The 21538-nt window shown below is 42.0% G+C and overlaps 1 protein-coding gene across 4 annotated transcripts in view; it reads right to left on the reverse strand.

Annotated features, from left to right (window-relative positions):
- The window catches only part of BCAT1 (branched chain amino acid transaminase 1), a 96679-nt gene that overhangs the window by 15746 nt on the left and 59395 nt on the right, over window positions 1-21538 (reverse strand). For all 4 annotated transcript variants that reach the window (XM_004479929.4, XM_071210215.1, XM_058282911.2 and 1 more), the window contains 4 exons: window positions 14615-14778; window positions 8865-9007; window positions 3585-3670; window positions 1033-1173 (listed from right to left, as the gene is read on the reverse strand). In XM_004479929.4, coding sequence (XP_004479986.1) covers window positions 1033-1173; window positions 3585-3670; window positions 8865-9007; window positions 14615-14778 — 534 coding nt within the window. The remainder of the gene's footprint in view (window positions 1-1032; window positions 1174-3584; window positions 3671-8864; window positions 9008-14614; window positions 14779-21538) is intronic.

Consider the following 21538-nt stretch of genomic DNA (forward strand, 5'->3'; position numbering starts at 1 on the left):
TTATACACTTCCTATTTCTAGAGGTGAAATAATAATTGGACTTCAAAATAATCTGACCTGCTGAAGACTTTAGTTCATAAAAAAGTGGACCTAGACACTACCATGATAAAATATTAAAAAGTGGTTTTTATCATCAGTACAAGTATTGACATTAAAAAGACTAATTCTTCCCCTGTGAAACAATAAATACGTAGAAGGAATTTATCAAGGGTCATTCCTTAAAAGCAAATTAAAAATCCTCAAGCAATGAAAGAGCACAAAAATCAATCCAGCCAGCTGAGGAAAAAATCATTATAATGTAGAACTTAAAAATCAACAGGATTTGTATTCAATTAATAATTTAAGCCAGTGTCCATTGTAAAAACAATGCCGACATGTCTTTACGTTATGAAGTTAGATGTCTTTGTTAATTGTAAGTCTTGGAGCTCTGTTGTAAGGGGGTAAGCACAAAAACTGACGGGAAAATGGAAGTAGAGAACACATAACATCCAACTAATTGACTATGAGGAGAAAATTGCTTCCAACTGAATTCTTGAATTCTTTTTGGAAGATTTTAGAAGGTCACCGAGTTTATCAAATGAAGTGGTTTTTCGTGGCAAAGCAGTCTATTTATTAATAATAATAATAAATGAAGGAGTTGACTGTTCAAAGGCATGATCTGTAACTACTGGCCATTCCTACTCGTACGTGTGGAGCCTGCTTTAGTGACCTGGTGGAAACAGATGACAGCAGAAGACGACAGCTATACCCCCCCACCCCTAAATTTTCACAGGGCAAACATGATACTTGTCCAAAGACAAAACCAACTTGCACCACGTTTGAGACTGCATGAAATTCTGGGAAGATGGTAGCAAGTAATCTGCTGATCCAGGTTCAACAGGACAAGCCGCCCCGGATCACGGAAGGTCAAATTCTAACAAACCCTTTCGCGTTCTGGATCCAACCAGAACTTCAGTCACATGTTTTAAAAATTTAATAGCGTTCTAGACAAATCTTTGGAAGTGACAGGGAGTGAAGAAACCCGCAGCGTACCTCGCCCTGGTACAGGACGTCAGAAACCGGGCAAACGACGCAGGCCGTGCCGGAGCCAAACATCTCCCTCACGCGGCTCTCCTCCAGGGCAGCTGTGAGGTCATCCATAGTGAGGCACCTCTCAGACACCTTAAACTCACCCTGTTGGCATATAAAAATAAAATCAGATACGTCTTAAAGGAGCCGGCATGCCCAGAAATCTACAACACCGACCTTTCTACTTTACCTTTGGATTGACCCAAAGAATGTCCATCATCCCCAGAGGGAAAGCTGGGAGGCCCCACCGTATTACTGGGGAACACACCGTGGGGTTAAGAAACCTACCCATTTCCAACAGAGATGATCAGAATATAAAATACTTAAGACCGTCACTACAGATATTTGGTACATATTTATACCTAGTGCCTACTTTTTTGTCTTTTGCTTGTTATCCCTGATAAAGTCTCTCAGATGGACGGGCTCTGAGTACTACTTAATGTATGTTCCGTGGCAAGGATGTCTTAGACCCTATTTCATTGTAAAGGAGAACAATATACATAGACTTGGGTTCAAATATCTGAAATATTTTATTTTTTAAAAAGTTAAATGTTGGGTTCAAATATCTGAAATATTTTATTTCTTGAAAAGTTGACTTTGAGAAAGTGCATAGCATATATTTTTCCTCCCAGTTTCCCTGATTCAGTGGACTTGACAGTAATCCTCTTCCTTCTTGGAGTGCCATAACAGGTTTAGTTTTATCCTGAAATTATTGGCTTAATGTCACTGACTTCTGCTGAACTATTTAAACATCTTATTTGCTCAAGGATAAAAAAAAATGGGGAAAAATTCAGATGCTTTAAAACTCTCTGTTTAAACTATCTAGCTAATTCCATTCTTTAATCTGTTTCATTCTCCTTCTTTGACTTTGGCGGTTAAAGTTCAATTATTTGAATTTGCTATTTGAATTAAGGGCAACAAACAAAGAATGGATTTTTTTTCGTAAGATACAAGTATTTTTTAAAACCTACAAACCCACAATAGATAAAATGGAAATCACAGCCCTTGGCAAGATTTAAAACATTAGAAGAGAAATGCATCATGGGGAGAGGAGATTTTAGAAGAGTAGGAAAATATGCCTGCGATAGAAATATGGTTCTTTACAAGTTTTAATTTATCTCATTCTGCAATTGTAATTGTGTTGTTCAAAGTTCTAAAAATAAATAAATAAACTCTAGAAACTCAGCCAAGTTTAATGGAAAATAAGCTGAGCTCTGTGTCCTGGGGAAAAAATCTTGCAAATAAACAATTGCTTTTATTCTGCTCATCCTCACTTGTCTTTGGACAATCTACCCTATCTGGCAAGTGGTGGTAACCCCCCATAAGCCTTCTGGCATTTTAAGTCTCAATGCTTTTAAAATAAATTACAGCAAAGGAGTTGAGGAAAAACTTCCTCCACAATAACCTATTCTCCTGCTCAGTGAATCATTAGTGTGGTAGAGAATTTCCACTTGCAACTTGTCATCCAACTTTTTCCACTTGATTTTTTTTTTTCTTTAATAAAACAAAAATTACTGAGCTTCAAAAAATTATCTTTCCAAAAGCAGACATATTTAGGACAGGGCATGCTGTTTGAAATTATACCAACACTTTGTAAATGTCATGCCCAATGTGGCAGCCAGCATGTGGCAGTTGGGTCTTGTCCTCTACAGTGTTTTGTAGAATTATTTATAGCACATTTCCTCTATTTTCAAAGTCTTTTCCAGAGAATCTGCCAGCACTCTCCCAGCTAATATGTGTGTTTCTAAACATTTGTCCTATTAGTTCTGTTTGACCACAGTATGCTCAAAGCCTTTTCATGCTCCTCGGAGACCATTTTAACACATGGGTCAAAAGTTCTATCCAAGAACCTCTGCCAGACAAGCAACTCATTCAACATTCATCTTGAGTATGTTATGTCATTTCCAGTACCAAACAGTTTAATCTGTCTGTGTCACATGGACTAGAAAGTCTACTGAAAACAACGTTAAATTTGCTTGAGTATTTTGATTTTAAATTAAGTGTGTACGTGAATTTGGGAGAAGAAGGGGCAAGGAGAGGAAAGAAAGAGGGCAGGCAAACTAATAACGTTACGTTGGCAAACATTCATGTCAGTAAAATCCTTTATTTCCATTAATGGCATGGTTGTAACGGAACAAAGAGAAGAACAACACATCTTTGCCATTTGGAAATAATACATAACTTGAAAAAGCTAAAGACTGGCTGGAGGGAAGAGCGCAAAGCCTAAACCTTGTGAGCTGGGAGGAGACATTTGGTATAAAGAGTGAGACTGGTACCGGAAAACTCCTGCCCTGGCACATCCTGCCAAGCTGGTTCCTCTCTGCCCTTCAGAATCAACACAACTTACTGGACAGTCGTGCAAAGGCAGTTCTTCTAGAAGAGCCTTTTCACTCGTTAGGTTTAAAAAGAAGATAACATTGGTTGGAACGAAAGGGCTTATTTCAGTGCCAGGTTAAACTGAGTTGATTACTTTTTGTTTCATGGCTCTAAAAGTTCTTGGTGTCAAAGGCACCCACCCACTTGCGAGCCAGGTCCAGAATGCTCTGCCGTGTCACTCCTGGAAGAATGATGCCATCTAGCGGAGGAGTCACCAGCTCTTCTTCTGTCAATTAGAAATTGGGATATTTTCAAACTCTATTAGCAATGCCTCATTATCAACAGCCATCTTTTAAAACCTTTCCCAGCAACTTTGCTGGTAATGAACCCAAAGACAATGTTACTGCTGAGCACTGCCAAATTTCCCAAATCAAGTCACACTTCAGGTCAAATTTCATTAAAAAAGAAAACATGAAGACAAAAAGCCATTCATTGAATCATTTTCAGTTCACCCTTAACCAATAACCAATGAAATGAATTTCCAGTAACCAAAAGTATGAGTTATATAATACTCTCATGAGGCACGTTCTTAGTCAAAATTTACCTTAGGGGATAAAAACTGGTAAGTAATTAGAATAGATACAGCCTTACTCAAATAGTGGTCATTACCAAACCTTCTAAGGACACTGTGGAGGAAACATCCCCCCGCCCCGCTCCCCCCACCCTTGGCCCCCTGGAATTGTGCACACCCACAAAGGCTGGTCACTGCTTCTACGCTGCCCTTGGGCAAGACTAACCTCAGTAGCTTTCAAACCAATGGAGCAGCAGCCTCCACGACCGAGGAGCTGGCTTTACCCTGAGATTCTACTGGAATGGGCTCGGGGTGGGAGCAAGTACACGCATGTGGCTTTCAAACAACAACATCAAGACACTTCCTGGGTGACTCTGACAGGAGCAAGGCCGACACGCTGGTCTGCTGTGGTTCCACCGTGAGAGCGGCCACGGCCAAGCCCCAGCACCACGACAGCCCAGTGACCCGTCACCTGCACAAGCTCTCCTTTCACATCATGTCCCTGGCCCTCAACATCCTCCTTTCCTCTCCACTTCTGGCATCCAAGAATCTGAATCTAGGGAGAAATCCCCAAACCCTAGGCCATGACTTTAGAAAGATGCTGGACCTGATAACAGATGTGTCTTGCCATCATGTGTTTGCAGAGGAATTCACAACCTATGTGTGAAATGATCGCCCAGGTGGCCAAAGCTGTACAAGAATCACACCGGTGTCTTTGGCTCCCCCAACCCATTTTATGCAGCAAAAGGGATTTTAGAGATCTTCTAGTATATTCCTTACTTTACAGAGAGTAAACTGAGGCCCTGTAAACATAAATGACTTGCCAAGGTTGCTGACGCTGGGGGAAAGCCAAGAGTTCAGGTGTCCTAACCACTGCCCTTCCCTGGGCGCGCCCCCTCCCCCGTGGCACGGGTCCTCGCCAACAGCCAAGCTCTGCCTGGAAGACCAAGACTGGAGCCCTATTCATCCCTGCAGCCCCAAAACTCGGCTGGACGCCTGGCCCGGAGTGGTACGTAATAAATATTTTTGAATAGAAAGTGAATGAATAATCCTCTTTGCTAGGATACAGCAGCATGACTTCTTTTCCAGTTTGTTTCAGAAAATCATCTGGTGAAAACTGCTTTCTGGAAAGAAGAAAATTTGTTCTTGGCAATGTTCTGAGGGCTACTTTTTGTCATGTTTAGAAGTGTTGATCTCAAAATAAATGTGTTTTGCAATAACAACCTAGCTAGCTAGCTACATAAATGTATGAATTTCTATGTGTGTGAATATGTGCATAGACACACATATAACACACATGTTTCCATTCCCCCCAAACTGGACCTTTCCTAAAGCTTACTTCGCCTAAGATGACACACAGTTAAGTGTAAACAGTGGCCCTGCATGTGCAAGTGCTGTTTTGTGAAGTATCTTTAACACCCAGAACTATAACCACTAGCCTGAGGTCAAGGAACAGAACATCTGCTTCTCTGGTTGCCAGAAGAGACGATGACATGACAACATTTGGGTGAGAAATATTCATTTTCCTCTGCAACCACAAACAAGCTTAAAAGAGCCAGCATGGGCTCCAGATTGCCCAACATGAGGAAAACAGAACCTACAAACGCAGCTTGTTTGTGACAGAGAAATCAATTTTAGGAGATCGAGAATTTCGAAGCAGTAACAGCAGGATTCATCTGCGACTTCCCAAAGTCAAGCTGTCCTCGGAAATCTGCGGCGGTTTTCTGAAGTGCCCTTAACGTCGGCAGCAGCACAATCATTCGTTTATTCAACAAATATATGTTGATTTTCTGTCATGGGCTGTTTGCTGTCCTAAGTGCAGTGGATACAGCAGTGAACAAAACCAACACTCTCTCCCTAACTCTGGGGTAGGTAGAGGCAAACAAGTTCTCTGTTAAATCGTATGTTAGAGTAGGGAAGGGAGTGGTGGCTGTGGGGGAGCGAGTTAGCAATTTTTAACCGGGCGCCTGAGGAAAGCCTCACTGAGAAAGGGATGTGTGAGCAGAGCCTGAAGGCCAGGGAGTAAGGCAGGCCACGCTCTGAGGGGAGAGAGACGCACTCTGAGGGGAGAGAGACGCGCTCTGAGGGGAGAGAGACGCGCTCTGAGGGGAGAGAGATGCACTCTGAGGGGAGAGAGACGCGCTCTGAGGGGAGAGAGACGCGCTCTGAGGGGAGAGAGACGGCAGAGGGCCCAGGCAAACGCCTGAGGCTCCTGAGGGCCCAGCAGCGGCGTCAGGGCCCACTGCCACCACCATTCTCCTGACTGACTGTGGCCTCCGCCGTGAGGACCGTGCGTTGCTCTTCAGGACCTCTCCAGCCCCCGGAAAATCACAAGGTTGTTTGTTCCAAAAGCGAATACCAAGGCCGTGTGTTAAAGTCCTCATCACCAGAGTGAGAAGGGGCCTCGGGGGTGTGCGCTCTCCCCACCACAGCTGCTCTTACTGGAATCAAAACCCACACAAGTCAGAGCCTGAGAGCCACCAAGAGTCGCGCACAACCCTGCGCTCTGAACAGATGATCTACTTTCTAGATTGTTCTGAGTCAGCCATCTTGTCCAAAAGCAGCAGTCGGGGTGGCTGGTGCTGGAAAGATGGCAGTTTCCTACTGAAAGCCCTCTGTCCATAGCTCCTTTTGGGAAGGTTTGTAAAAACCAGTACTTGGCTGATCTTCAATCCATTATATTTTGTATTTTTCTAAAGTCAAGTGGCATAAATCAAACCTCCTCCAGAGTGGCTTTCATCTTTTTCCTGTTTTAGCCCAGAGGATACTCCTGATCATCTATACACTTCTTTCATAGTCCTGTTCAAACATTCACCCCACTTCCACTGTGGTACACCCCGAACTTCAGGAGCCCATTAAATCCATGGCAACCGTAACCTGCAGAGGAATTCTTGAGGTCTTGCATATGTTGAAAGGGTCAGGCCAGGGCCGACGTGTTCCCTGGTTACTGTTTGGATAAGGGGCCACTTTCCACTGTGACAGCTTAAATCAGGGGGCTCTGACTGAGGCTGCCTTAAAATCCTGACGGCGGCCATCCACAGCTAACAAGAGACCCACTTCCATACGACGCACGTGCTTCTGTTTGGGGTTGTGACTTTCTGTTTCGTTTTTCGGGGGTGGAGGGATGGGAGGAGCTGAATCAGTGGACTCCCTTCCAAGTGCAGAGTTCAACCCTAGCTCTTCTGTCGCAAGCCTAACTCTCGATGGCCTATGGAATAACTCAAATTTAGAAATCACAAATATCCCCGTAGAAATTTTGTTATTAAATAATGCCAAGTACCGAGAGCAAGAATGGAGGGATGGACAGGACACGTGTTTGGCTTTTTCTATGCCAACGACTGCCAACTCACGGCCACGGGTTTTGCTTATCCAACCTCTGACTGGAACACAAGGCTCAGCCTGTTAGCCTCTGCAACTAATCCTCAAATTAGGGCAGCAGCTCTGATTCAGCCGCATCTGAATCATCATTTTCCTCTTCTTCTAGCCAAATAACTCAAGAGCAATAGCGGCTCCTGAGGCTGGTTTAAAATAAAAATTTCATTTCAAGATTTAATCAAAACCAATACTAAGGTTTCATATTAGAATATTATACTTTCACATATCTCGTCACTATACGGTTGACTGTACCACACTGTGAAATGAGCAGTCTAAGAGTTTAAATAACCCTAACATATAGTTTTAAATTTTGGGTGATTATCCAAACTCTAATGGAAATAAACACATACATCAGTATTTTTTTTCATCATCTTCCATTTAATCCGATACCACAGACATTGCTAACACCTCACTGAACCTCTAATTCTCTTCCAACTAATTAAAAAAAGAATAGTGAAGAGAGGTAATGAACACTCGGGATTTCACAGGTATAGAGATGTACTGAGGTTTTACAGTGGACTTATACATATCAAAAGGCTTGAATGAAATAGGATCTGGATATAAAAATCTCAATATACAGCTGATTTATCCTTAAAAATAGTGTACTTTAGTAAAATTGAGCTCCAGAGGAAATCTGGAGGCTTCTGATAGATCATAAAAATATGTAGAAAAGGCAATAACTATTAAAAGCAAAAGAGCACATGAAAGTCCCTATCACTAGAATGAATAAACTACTTCTTTACTATGGCCTTTGACCACTGACTTTAACCTGACACCAATCTCCAAATGAGTGGGTGACCAGACAGGAAAATGTTAAGGGGGCAGTAAATCTTCATATCTTGGCAAATTATATATTTCAAGTCTATCACGTAAGATCTTCAAGAAAATACTACCATAGTTGATGGTAAGAATCTGATATTATCTCATAATCTGTAACAAATGTTACACCATGGTGTGGTGTGTTGGAGAAGGGGTGTTGTATGGGAATTCTACACATGTGCATGATTGTTTTGTAAGTTCACAACCTCAGTAATAAAAATGTATTAAAAAAAACAATAATAATAGCATGGGTGGGGGAAAATACACCAAATGTAAGATACGGACTATTGTTAGTAATATTTTGATGATATTCTTTCATAGTTTGTAACAAACATTTCACAACAATGCGAGGTGTTGGTGGTGGGTAATGTATGGGAACCCTGTTTGATGTTATGCCATGTTTGCTTTGTAAGCTCACAACTTTTACTATATACCTAATGTTTATATATGAATGATATACTTCAGTAAAATTTTAAAAATTAAAAAGAAAAAAAGAAAATACTGACTTGAATCCCTTCGACTGACACCTCAATAAGGAATACATCTAGAGCAAAAATAAATTAGTAATAAAACAAACCCTTCTATAAACTCAAATCCCTTTCTATTTGGGTGGCAGAGGCACTGTGACTCGTGGCCTTTTTCTAAGGTTCTAGTTCTCTTCTTCCCAGTTCAAATGATTGGAAAACAGCAAAGAGCTCAGAACTGTGTGGATTACCTCCATCTTCATTTATCCAGTAAAGAAAAAGATTCATAGTTCCCACTTCGGTTATTTGGTTATCCTCTCCATAGAGCCACAGAACTTGCTGGCATCCATTCTCTATCGCTTCACACTGGGCAAAAAGAGACGTGCCGTAATTCCTTTTGAGAAAGAGGAAACATCGATTAAGACACACTTCATCTTCAATACTCTAAAATCCTCATGTCTTTCACATGTAGATTTTACATGTACATTTAGGTAAATAAAATCTCTAACCACATAACATTAAAAGAGAACTCCATAGACAAGCTAAATGACCTATCAAATTGTACTCATCTGAGAGAACACAAAGCAGAATCTTGGGATCCTAACTTAGAAAGCAGACATACAAGAAAGAATACAAGTAAATAGCCAAATTGATGGTAACAGTGAAGAGTTAGTAGGTTTAGCCATAATTCTAGACACACGTCTCATTCATCTATCTGAAAATATAACCTCTGTGAACAGAAATTTGCATATATAATCTGTGTTTACTTATAACTTTCTGCTTATATACTGCTCATATCTGTGGAATATTAAAAAAAAAAGTTAGTGGGTATTTTTATACATGCCAAGCAATTTCACATGAATTATTTAATTTAAATCTCACACCAATACTGAATTGCTATTATTATTTCCATTATTCAGGTGAGAAACTGAGGCTCAGAGAAGTAACTTTTATCAAGTTCCACAGCAAGTAAGTCAGAGAAAGCCGAGCTTGTGCTTTCTTAACCTTCATATATATTTAAGAATTAGCTAATGCCCAATGTCTAAATTCCTCCAAAGGTGGGACAAAATGTTTACAAACCCTGATTTTAGCCAAAATGTGTTCTAAAACTCCATTTTCACAACTTGTGCTAGTTATACTGGATTATTCAAAATTAAAGGAGCATGGTATATCTTCCTGGTATGACAATTACGTTCAGTGGTATTTTTTGTTTGTTTTCGGATTTTTTTTTTTTTTTAATTTTTTTATTTTTTATTGACTTTGTAATAATATTACATTAAAAATATATATGTGAGGTCCCATTCAACCCCGCCCCCCCACCCCCCCTCTCCCCCCCCCCCAACAACACTCGTTCCCATCATCATGACACATCCATTGGATTTGGTAAGTACATCTTTGGGCACCTCTGCACCTCTCCCCACCCCCTCATTGTTTGTGCTCGCTGTCTGCTCTCTGAGTCCCTTCGTTGCGTGCTCGTATTTTAGGAGGCACTGGGAACCGAACCTGGGGCCTCCCATGTGGGAGGGAAGCACCAAACTGCTTGAGCCACTTCCGCTTCCCTCTTGTTGTATCTCATTGTGTTTCCTTGTTGTTTTCTTCATTGTGTCATCTTGTGTCACCTTGTCGCATCAGCTCACCACGCCAGCCTGTCACATCAGCCTGTCTTCTTTAGGAGGCACCAGGAACCGAGTTGGGACCTCCATGTGTAGGTGGGCATCCAACTACTTGAGCCACATCTGCTTCCCAGTCATATTTTAATTTATTATCTTTTATTTAAATGTGCATGGTAAAATTATGGGGTATGTACTATAGAACGTGCATGAATTCTAGATAAAACACAAGAGTCCTCGAAATGTTATACTTGCTTGCCGCCCTATTGTGTACCTAACTCTCCTCTGCTTTCAGAGGACATTAATGCACACGTTTGAGAAGCTCTACCTTAGAGACAACTAGTGCTGGGAACTGGACCCCAGCTCCACCCTGGGGTATAAAGACCCTGGTCATACAGAGAACCAAGCAGCTTTCACTATGACTACAAAGCTCAACATACTCTTCCACCAAGTAACCTCTTTGGCCTTTTATATCATTCTTTCACATCGGGGTAAGAGTGAAATATATGGTGTTGTCTAAAAGCAAGTGCACGTGAAGCATGAGAGCCATAGTCTACGGTGGACATAGTCTCCCTCGGCACAGCTTCCCTTCCCACCACATTTTCTCCAAAAACTTGCCTCTTCTTTGGAGCCCCAGGTCTCGCAGCATCTCACCCCTGGCCAATGCTGGATTAAGGGATGGGTGTGTGACCCAAGAGGCTCCAAAGTCCTATGAAAACATTCATTCCTTTTGCGGTGTGAAGCCTGAGAGGGGGGTTCTTCCCCTCTGGGGTAGCTTTTGGGTGTGAGGTAAGCCTGGGCCTGCTGTGTCCGTGAAGAAGGTACCTGAACTGGGAGCGCCTGAGACAACACACAGCCAGCAGCTACGAGAAGAGATGACCAGAGAGTGGAAGAAAGAGAAGAGAGACAAAGGGGGTGAGACAAAAGGGAATGTGAGAGAAGACAAGACAGGCCGACACCCGGCCACACCGTGGAGCCCCGAGCAGACCCACTGCTGTCTCCAGAATAGGAGCCGAAGGCTTTACCGCTCAGGATGGCTGGAGCTGGTTTTCTGATTTGTAGCTGAAAGAACAGTAATTACTGAAATAGTCAGGAGAAAGCGGTGGAGAACAGCAAATACACAACTCTTACAATCTGGACCATGATGAGGTTTACTTGCACCAAAGTAATCTTAAGGTTCATTAGAAAGCCTTCAGAAACAGATGATAAAATGTGAATTCCTGGTCAGTGTGGAGATGAGACAAGTCTGATATACTGGAGGTGTTTTTGAGTGATTTGTTTAGTGACCATAGAAAGTCAGATCACTTGGACCCCAAATGGATGATGAGTGGACAATGAGCAGTTAATTATGAGTATTTTTTAATAATGGGTAGAAACCAGACTGCAGGCAGAGTTCAGGAGAAAGAGCTGAGATGTGCAGTCAACAGAGCCAGGTCTTACAGCTCTCCTGATCGGCTATGTGAGAGCATAAGCAAATCAGGCCACATGTTTGCCTCATTTTCTTCATCTGGCAAATAAAAGGCATTTTTATATTATACTTACAGATTTTTGTCTTTTATTTTTTATTTCTATACCTGATAGGGTTATTTAAAAAAAAAAAAACATACAACAAAATAACAAAAAAAGCTAAAAAACAGGTTATATAAGCTACTATATCCTAAGAAATTAAGTTTTAAAAGCAACTATTTTCATTGACTTTTCTCTAGTCCACAGACACATCTGTGAGATTTTACCATAACTGGAAATGAGGAAGTGATCTCCCTCATATGTAAAATGCCTGTTACACTAATAAAAAATACACAGGGAATTTTCACAGTATGAATATTTGGCCTTTCAAAGAAGCTTCCAAAAACAGCATTTTGAGCCTGTGGCTGAATCAAAGCCAGAGTTCCTGGGCATTATGAAACTGCCTGGGCAGAGAAAGTGAATTAAAAGACCTCAACTGTTCCAAAGCATTGAAAGGGAAAGATTTGTTTTTGTGTTTAAATATTATATTTATAGATTGTTTTTTCACAAACACAGATTTTGCTCAAAAATCTCTCTCAGGCATAAAGTGCATTATTAGTGTAATATATCTGGGTCCCCCCATGTGCTGCCAATTATAGAAGAAAAATACGTGTCTTGGAGGACAGAGAAATACGAAAAGAAAAACAAAAGCAGTAAAGCTATCGACCTAGAAAATGTTAATAATTTTAAATGGAAGAAAGCTCTGGGAGAAAGGAGAGATTAAGATGAGATAATATGTCCCTTCATTCTACTGCATGAAATCCAACTGATTTTTTGAGAGATAACATCAGTCCAGATGATGAAATAACAGTGAGAGCACCTCATCGTATCAACCACTGTTTTTGAGAATTTACTACCTGCCAGGCAGGTACTGAGCCACATTATTTCATTGACTCTTCTTAAAACAATCAAAGTCTTTATTATACTCATGAGGACATGGACCGCAAGAAAATTTAATTGTACAAATCACACAGATAGTGCGAGATTCCCAGATATGTCTGACTCCCAAGCCCATGCATTTAACTGCTGACGGGTTTTTACAAGCCAGGCACTGTCTGTCCTAACCACTTCACATCAGCTCGTTGAATCCTAACAAGTAAGGTGGTACTATTCTCCCTGTCTGACCTCTGAGGAGGTGGAGACTTAGCAGGTAAAATGCACAGGGCACTTGGGTTTTAAAGCAAGGTCTTTCAGACATCAAAGCTTTCACACAAGTGCAGAATAAGGGTAAACGGATAAAAGGAAAAAAAAATTAAGAAAGATGGAGAGGGGAAATTAAAACAGAGAGGTGGGGCAGGAAGGCAGGTCTGAGTCATTCCAAATTAGAGCAGAAAGTTCTCGACCTTATGAGAATCAGCAGCGACTTAACAAATACCAATTGACTCCAGGCATCGTAATCCTTAGGAATGACTGTTGAATTAGGGTTAGAGAAGAAATAATAACACGCAAACCTAAGGCGCTCCCTGAGTATCTTTGCCAACCAAACAGGGTAATACTAAAAGCAGAATCAGTGTTCTCCTAGCACCTCTCCAGGCTGGATGCATAGATGTAGAGAGCTTGAGAACTTCCTGGAAATGGTAATCAGCCAAGTTAAAAGTCCATCACTTCGGTTACTGCCTACAACTTTTGGTTTTATTTACCAGATTTACTCTCTTCTCCTCCTTAGAGAGTCCAAGTAAACTGATCCTGCTCCTCGTTTCCCTCACTATCCCTGAGATGGCTCCCGATTCTGTTTGCTTGTTTGTGCTTGTCTGCTCATTGTCTGTTTTTTTTTCTTTAGGAGGCACTGGGAACCAAATCCAGGACCTCCCATGTGGGAGTCAGGCGCTCAACTGCTTGAGCCAATCCACTCCCTGCTCATTTGTTTAGGCTCTTTTTTGTTTTTGTTTTCCTCTTTAGGAGGCACTGGGAACTGAACCCAGGACCTCCCATGTGGGAGATGGACACTCAATTGCTTGAGCCACATCCGTTCCCCCAAAGTATTCATTTTTAATTGTCCTAAAGTGATCATTGTTCTCTGATACTGAGTTAATATCAGTTCATAGCAAGAGAACAGGACATAGAATTTTCTAGCCTTCTTTTTAAGTAGAAAAAAGAAATACAGAAGGCCATAGAGGGGTCAAAGCCAGCTGTCGACGTCTCTCTAAAGTACCAGCAGCACACACTAGACTCTCCCAGGGCTCCGGGAACCTGCTACGTGTCCTCTGAGGCACCGGGAGATGGTCACTGAATCACCTTCCAGCACTGCTGCTGCCCTGGGTATGTGATACCCATAAAAAGAAGAACCGACGCCGCTCCACCAAGCTCTTCTTGTTCTCCCACTGGGGCATGCCCAAGCCACAGCCAAGCCCACCCGTGAAATTATCCAACACGTTTCCAATGCTCTTTTATTTCCAGCCAGCTACATATGGCTTACGAGACTGGCCTGGCAGAGCCAAAAAAGGGCTGTCCCTCGGCCAGCTGGCAGCAGGTGGCAACGAAGGCAGCACTCGAGAGGAGCAGGCACCTTCCCCAGACAGCACTGCGTGCCACCAGCGACAGCCTCGGCCCAGGGCAGCTGCTCTGTAATGCCAACCACCAACCGGCAGCCAGAGAGGACCGGCCGCCAGGGCACGAATTCAAAGCACTAATTTTACTCCCGTGTTAGGGACTAGTGTTAGTCCGTGCCTATGTATCACATCCAATGCTTCTCCCTTATGAAGGGCCACAGGTTATCTTTTAAACAACGAGTACATTTGAGACACGGAAAACCAAACATGCAACAAAAACGCACCCTAGCACATAGATGCTCAACGCTAATATATGCCTTCTTACAGGGCTGAAAGGACAAAGGACATGTGTCCAAGGGCTCTCTCCTTTAGACAGAGATACAAACTGGCTCTTACCCTCCCATTTTGCAGTCCCCGGTTCCACCTTTCCAGGCTCTTACATACTTCGGGTTGGCCCACAGGGTCACTGGGTTAAAAGTTCCACTTGAAAAATAAGGTCCCACCGGACTCAGGATGACAAAGAGCAGGGCTTTCGTTGGCTTCTTGACTCCAAGAGAAGACTGCAATGAAAGAGAAGCACACACAACTATAATTTAAAGTGTAGACACCAGTCCTAAGTTTAGAGGAGATGGCTAACCATCCAGGAACAGGGGCTAGTCCTTCTAAAGTGGAATCACTCAAAGCCCGACGGTCTTGTAAGAAGGACACAGCAAGGATGGAGTCCTGAAGGCTCTTTTTGCTTTGCTTTCTAAGAATTTACAGGACAAGCAATACGGAGCATTGGTTTGGTCAGCAGGGTTTTGGAGAAGCATTTCTGAAGACTAGCTACGCAGCACCCTTCAATATTCCACTGGCTGGGAGTTGGGAGAGGGCTTAGTCCTGGCTTTAGCCTTTTGGGGTGGAATAGGACATTTGCTTCTGTGACTTCCTCTTCCGTTTCATGCCTTCAGCAGGTAACTGGCAGAGGGGAGTGCGCCACTCCACACCTGACTATGTCGGCTATCAGTCAGCCAGGTGTGCAGCTGCGTTAGCAGTAAACGCAAAAGACAAGCTCAGGACCTTCAAAATGGCAGGGGAGATATGACTCAGGGATCTGTGTACCCTGAGTAACCAAGATGGAAGACAGCCTTCCCATAAACACGGGGAAATAAAGCCCAAGCCAACAACGCAAGTCTTGCAAATTCTTCCAGCACAGTTACAGTTAAAAGCAAAGAGTGTGAATGGAAAGATAACATTTTTCACCATGGAGTTTTTATATTTTGTATTTGAACTGAAAATAAATAAATAAAATAAATGCAGTTGTTCATTAAGGAGGCAAGTTAGGAAACTAAAAGCAAGCCATCGAGGGGTCTCTCTTACAAGGTTGGCAAAAGTCACTGAGGTATCTTGTACAATTCCAGGCCAGAAGAAGTAGGAAAACACGTAGGACTATTGTGTCGAGAGTCCTGGGGAAGAAACACTTGTGTCTAGTCTTCACCACAGCCACAAAACAAAAGAGGAAGCTCGAACAAAAGACAGAACAAAAGAGGAGGCTCGAATCCAGCTGACTTGTGGTATTGCCACAAGTTAGGTGAACCTGGTTGAAAGCTGACTGGGAAACGTTTTTCTGAATTTCCATTCTACCTCCTCAAAACGCACAGCCCACTGCTTATGCCCAGATCATCAAGAATCAGGTAGGGAAAACACGCATGGGCACAAAAACGTGCCTGCGTATGGTGCCCCGAGAATCGGGCAGTGCTCAGGAAATGGAAAGCTGAGCCCGCTGCCCTCCAAAGATGTGGGCCAAGCAGGGCGTGGGCACAATTAGTACTAGCATTTCAGGGGCATTTTGAAACTTAAGATTTTAGACCTTTCTATGGACCCTTGTAAAGAGGAATGAAGAGAAGCTTCTCAACAACACTGAGAGATACAATATGCAGGACAGAGTCTCAATAATTTACCTAGCTTCCAAGTTTCTGAATAAAATAGCTTATTTGTGAACAAGCTGAACACTTTTAGTAGATATTACCTGAATGCCTTTTCATACCTCTGAAATCATATATTTGGTGCAATATGTGTTATACCAAAATAATAATAATAACCCATCACCATAGAAAACTTTTCTGAGATAAATTTCACCTTTGCTATTTCTTTCTTTCTCTGATTTTGTCATTGTTCCTTACTTGACAGGTAAACAAATTTATTCCACTAGGTGGTAGTATAGAGAGCACAAACAGAAAACAAATAATTCTATGCATTAAATCTATTTCTAGAAAAACATCTCAATAAACCTTTCATTCTTAGTAAGTAGATAAATTATAGACTAGAATGTCTAAATGCTGAGCAAATATGTTATGTGAACTAACATTTTATTTTCTGAAACTTAAGTAAGGCCAGTTCACGTTTTACAAGGCTTGAAGTACTGATGTCAATCATAGCTTAACCAACTTCATCGTTAAATGATGACTTACATTGATTGCCTTTTCATGAAAAGAACTCGGTGACTTTACTGAAAATGGTCAAGATGGAGAATAAATAAAATGTAGCTGTATCCACCAGAAAGGAAGCTTCGTGACTGAGCTCTTTCTACCCTCAAGTACCATTATATGTTCCTCTGTTTTAATTCTCCTTTATATCCTGGAAAGAAATTTAAAGTCTGTGCTGCTACTGTGACAGTTAAGAGTAGTTTATTATATAATATTAATCAACTGGCAGTGAACAAAATTGTATGATGACAAGGTCAGACTTTTGAGTGAATAAAGCAGAAACCACATAAATAAAGAGAAAATATGGATGACGACAGCCAACAAGTTGTTTAACTCAGCTTCAGTAAGTCTTATTTCCTTACAGACATTTTAATTGCTTTTATAGTCTTCCAGTTTCTTGGACTATTTAAATACATAAAAAGTTGAAAGGAGCTTTTAAAAAACATGGAAAATGAACAATATAAACTCTCAGCTGCAAAGCACATAACTTCTCACTTTGAGGTTGAAATTCTGAAAAAATAAAAAATGAAGCCTCTTTTTTGCTTTCATAGATATACCTCACAATTAAAGAGTATTAAATACAGATATATTTCACATAGGACAAGACACTGGTGTGATTGAAAATAAAGAGACATGTCCCTTTACCACTTCCTCCTGTGTCAGTCAGAAAAGACTACTTTATAGAAAAGCAGGATTCCGCGGTTACCTGGATGACAGCAGAAAAAGGTGAGTGAGCTGAGCAAAGCACCACGAGTGTAGGTTTTGGCCTGGAAGGCAAAGAAGCACTGCGGCATTAAGAGGGTAGAATAATTCTGCTGGCAAGGAAAATAAGGGCTGGAAGAGAAAAGATCACTGGGGACAACAGTAGAACAGTTTTTAATAAGAGCAGCCTGATTTTTGCTTTTTAATCCAAAGAGTGGCCTGTTTTTTCTGTTGTTGGTTTTTAATCCTATCAGTACTTTAAAAAGAAGATTAATTAGTTGGAGGGGAAATGGCAGAGAACGTTGGAATAGGCGGCGGGGGGCCATGGGGGCGCCTCACTAGGTGTTATTGAGAGTCGCAAAGGGGAGGAAGAGCAGACTCGTGAAGCGTTTGTAGGAAAAACTCAGAGATTTGGTGAAAGATTAGAAATAATAACCTCCTCAGTATTTATACAATGCTTCTTGGAAATCCATGAGGTAAGAGTTATACTTGCAGGTTTTTTTTGACCTACCGGGAGCCAGGGATTGAACCTGGGACTTCACGTGTGGGAAGCTGGCGCCCAACCACTGAGCCCATCAGCTGCCCCCAAGTCGGCTTCCTCTTCTGTGCTGCCTGCTGGCTTGTCTCCGCCTCTTTCAGGAGGCACCAGGAGCGGAACCTGGGACCTCCCATGCAGGAAGCAGGCACCCAACCGCTTGAGCCACATCTGCTCCCCTAATTCCAATTTTTAAATCAGGGAAACTGAGTCTCAAAATAAATGACTTGCCCCAAATTTCACACTAATTAAGCTCTAGACCTTCTTAATCCCAAATTCTTGCCACTATACCCAGAATGCCCCTTGTACCCTAGCACGCCGTGATCACATGTAACTTAAACCCTCAGTTTCTCCTCTCTTTCCTATCTCCACAGGCTGTGGCTATACTACTCCCTCTACCTGGAACGATCTCCTGCAATTCCCTGTCTTCCCATAGGGAGTCCTAACCTTCTAGTCTCAATATAAAGGTGACTGATAAGAGCCTGCTAGACCAGGTTAGGTGCTCTCATGTTACCTGCTATTCCAGCACATGCACTTCCTTACATTTAGACTCGTAAAATTACTATTGCACCGTCTGGCAGTTGCTTATTTAATTCTCTGCATCTTGCTAATCTGTAAACCCCACAAAGCATAAGTATACCTTTGTCCCCTACACATAGAATATGGAAGTCAAGTGATAGAAGGGGTAAAGTTGTTCACTAAAGAGAGGAACCTATCCAAAGATACTGAGGTGTTAGTGAAAAAGCAGGGTATGTGTGGGAAACTACAGGCTAGAGGAGAGAGGGCAAGGCAAGCTGTTTTTTGGGGTTTTTTTTTTTGAGGTACCAGGGCTGGGGATTGACCTCCTCATATGCAGGAGGCCGGGACTCAATCACTGAGCCACATCAGCTCCCCTGACTTGGTTTATTTGTTTGCTTGTTGTTTGTTTTTCCTGCTTTTAGGAGGCACCGGGAATGGAACTAGGGACCTCCCATGTGGGAAACAGGTGCTTAACCACTCAAGCCACATCTCCTCCCCAGGCAAGGTGTTTTAATGTCCCTTGTCTGATCTCTTGCCTTCACGGTCACCTTCAGAAATAAAACCATGATAGAATCAATTCATTTTTCCTTTCTTCTGGATCATTTCCATTAAATTAGAAATATACCATACCTTATCTTTTGTCTAAAATATACTTGTTATTCTACATCCCACTCCAGGAATCCATCCACTTCTCTGCTCCACTAAACAGCAGAGCTCCTCGTAAGATGTGTCCATACTCACTATCTCAACTTCCCCTCCCTCCCATTCTGAGAAGTTTCTGTGATACTGCTGACCCACAAAGCGATTCCAACAGAGGGGAGCAAAATGAAGGAAAAGAAGAAATTTTCACAAAATTGGTCCAAAGTCACCACTTTTGGGAGAAGTGAGGACAGCTCTGAGACTAATGCTTTGGGACTTTTTGATCAGTGACTGAGAGTAAGAAATACATTTTTAGGCTGGCACCCCCTCCACCCATACTGTATATGTGTAAAACTGAAATAAAATTCTACTGCATGCCCTGAACTCTGACATTTTCTACTCTATAGTTATATCAGGTGGGAAAAAAATCTCACCATAACCTACTATATTAATTTCAAGATCTACTAATATATCATGACCCCTAATTTGAAAAGGATGCTCTGTGGAGTTGTTAAATAGTCCCTGATCCTTGGAAAAGTTGCAAATAATTTAATTGGCAACTGGCCCTCTGGTTTTATCAGATTGTTTTCTCTGATATTACCAATTATATTTACTTTAAAATAATCTGGAAATTTTATTAAATAATAAGTACCTGTATATAGCTAAACATTAAAAAAAAATAATTAGGTCCTAAAGTAATAATTAAATGTTGATCATTTTATTTTTGTTATTTTTAAAATTAGTCTTATCTAGTGATTGAAATATCTACCAAAAGTGGTGACATAAAGGCTTTGTCAGCTGAATCCCAAGTAAATACTGATGATCAGAGAGTTTGGTCTCTATGGACAAAGAAAAGGCCAACGGTATTTCTAGTAACATCACTTAACTAGCACTCAGCGATACTAAACCTAAAGGCTTAGAAAGCAGGAAAAAATAGCAATGCCTACTTTGATTTGTCAAATTTAAAAACTTGTACTCTTTATCTTCATTTCTTTTGCTTAAGAGTTAAGCCTACACTCCTCCAGCAGCTCTACACTGCTTACATATTAACTAAGTTTAAATTTGGTTACAGAAAGGAGGAGAGAAGCCTTCCTATGTTAAATAGAAATTCAAGGTGAAAAAGAGAGCATCCTTTCCAAATTAAAGACATGAGAATGATTGCCAGTGGGAAGAAGGGGAATGAGAGTGAGAATAAAGATGGAGAGGAAGAAGCAAACAAATAGAGGAACTGATACACTGCATGATGACAAGTGCCATCCAACAAGGAGTGGAATAAATAACCTGCTATACCCACACCCCAAAGAGTAAAAACAAAGACCATAACAGCCATCCTCCCCTGTGAGAATGTCGAAACAGCATGGGCCAGACCAGTCCCAAGAGGGCACCCATCAGGAGGTGTGCCAGATAATAACAGGTTGATTTTCTAAGGCAAAAATCAATGCCAACAAGCTGGGCCTCTGCAGACAAGGCTCGAGGTTTGAAGATATAAAAAGGGGGCTGTTCATATGAACTATGCTTAAGGAAGTGGTTACGCAAAGGAGATTTTAACATTGCTTATAAAAATTGGAAGCATAGAGGATGGCAACACCAAAGGTCACAATTACTAATTTCTTCGTGTGAACCGGTGCTCAGACCTGCCCAGAGTTTGGTGATTATAGAGGCAAACTGGGAAGGGAAAAGCGATAAGAGGTACAGTAAAAACATACAAGAGACAGGGACTAAAGGCAACCCTTTCACGGAAACTGTTACAAATAGAGGTTAAACTATGAGAGTAATAGTAAGAGTGTATAAGACGCTAAAAGGAAAGGAAGACATGCCTTTGAAATCTCTGTGTCCTTTAGCCTCCTGTGGAGTGAACCAGAAACCAAGGACCCGCTGGGGATGACAAAGCTGGTCTCCAGGCGTGACTCTCTGCGCTCACAGAACGGCAGCAGGATTTTAAAATGCAAGCACTAGTGAAAACTGCATCCTGAAGGATGTCCAGGGAAGTTGCCAGTTGGGAAGCTGCTTACGCACAAAGACTAAAAGGCTGTTCTGCATGAGCCCAGGCGTCCTCTGTGCACCTGAGATTGGTGTTGGTGGTCTGCTTCTCGGGTAGCGTTCAACTCCAGAAACGCAGAGGAGTGAAGTGAACTGATCTCGGCTTCTCTATCAGCCAGTCTGTCTTTGAAAGAGCGGAAAATTCCAGATCTGTTGGTAGTTTGCAGATCTAGGGTGGACAGCTTGGGATCCGGTCCAAGGGCTGGTGGGCAGACTCTGGCCAGGCTGCAGGGCGAGGGCTAAGCATCAGTCTCGGCCCTTACTAAGAACACTTACTCTCAGCCAGGATACATTTTAGAATTCTCTCACTCCACCATCTCTCACATGTAAAGAGTGGGATGTCATGGGACTGAGAAGTGAGATAAACTGAGAAAGCAGAAGGCTGGGAGCAATGGTCAAGGCAAGGGCATTTAAGAGTTT

This window comes from Dasypus novemcinctus, chromosome 20, assembly GCF_030445035.2.
Source record: "Dasypus novemcinctus isolate mDasNov1 chromosome 20, mDasNov1.1.hap2, whole genome shotgun sequence".
Classification (NCBI taxonomy): Eukaryota; Metazoa; Chordata; class Mammalia; order Cingulata; family Dasypodidae; genus Dasypus; species Dasypus novemcinctus.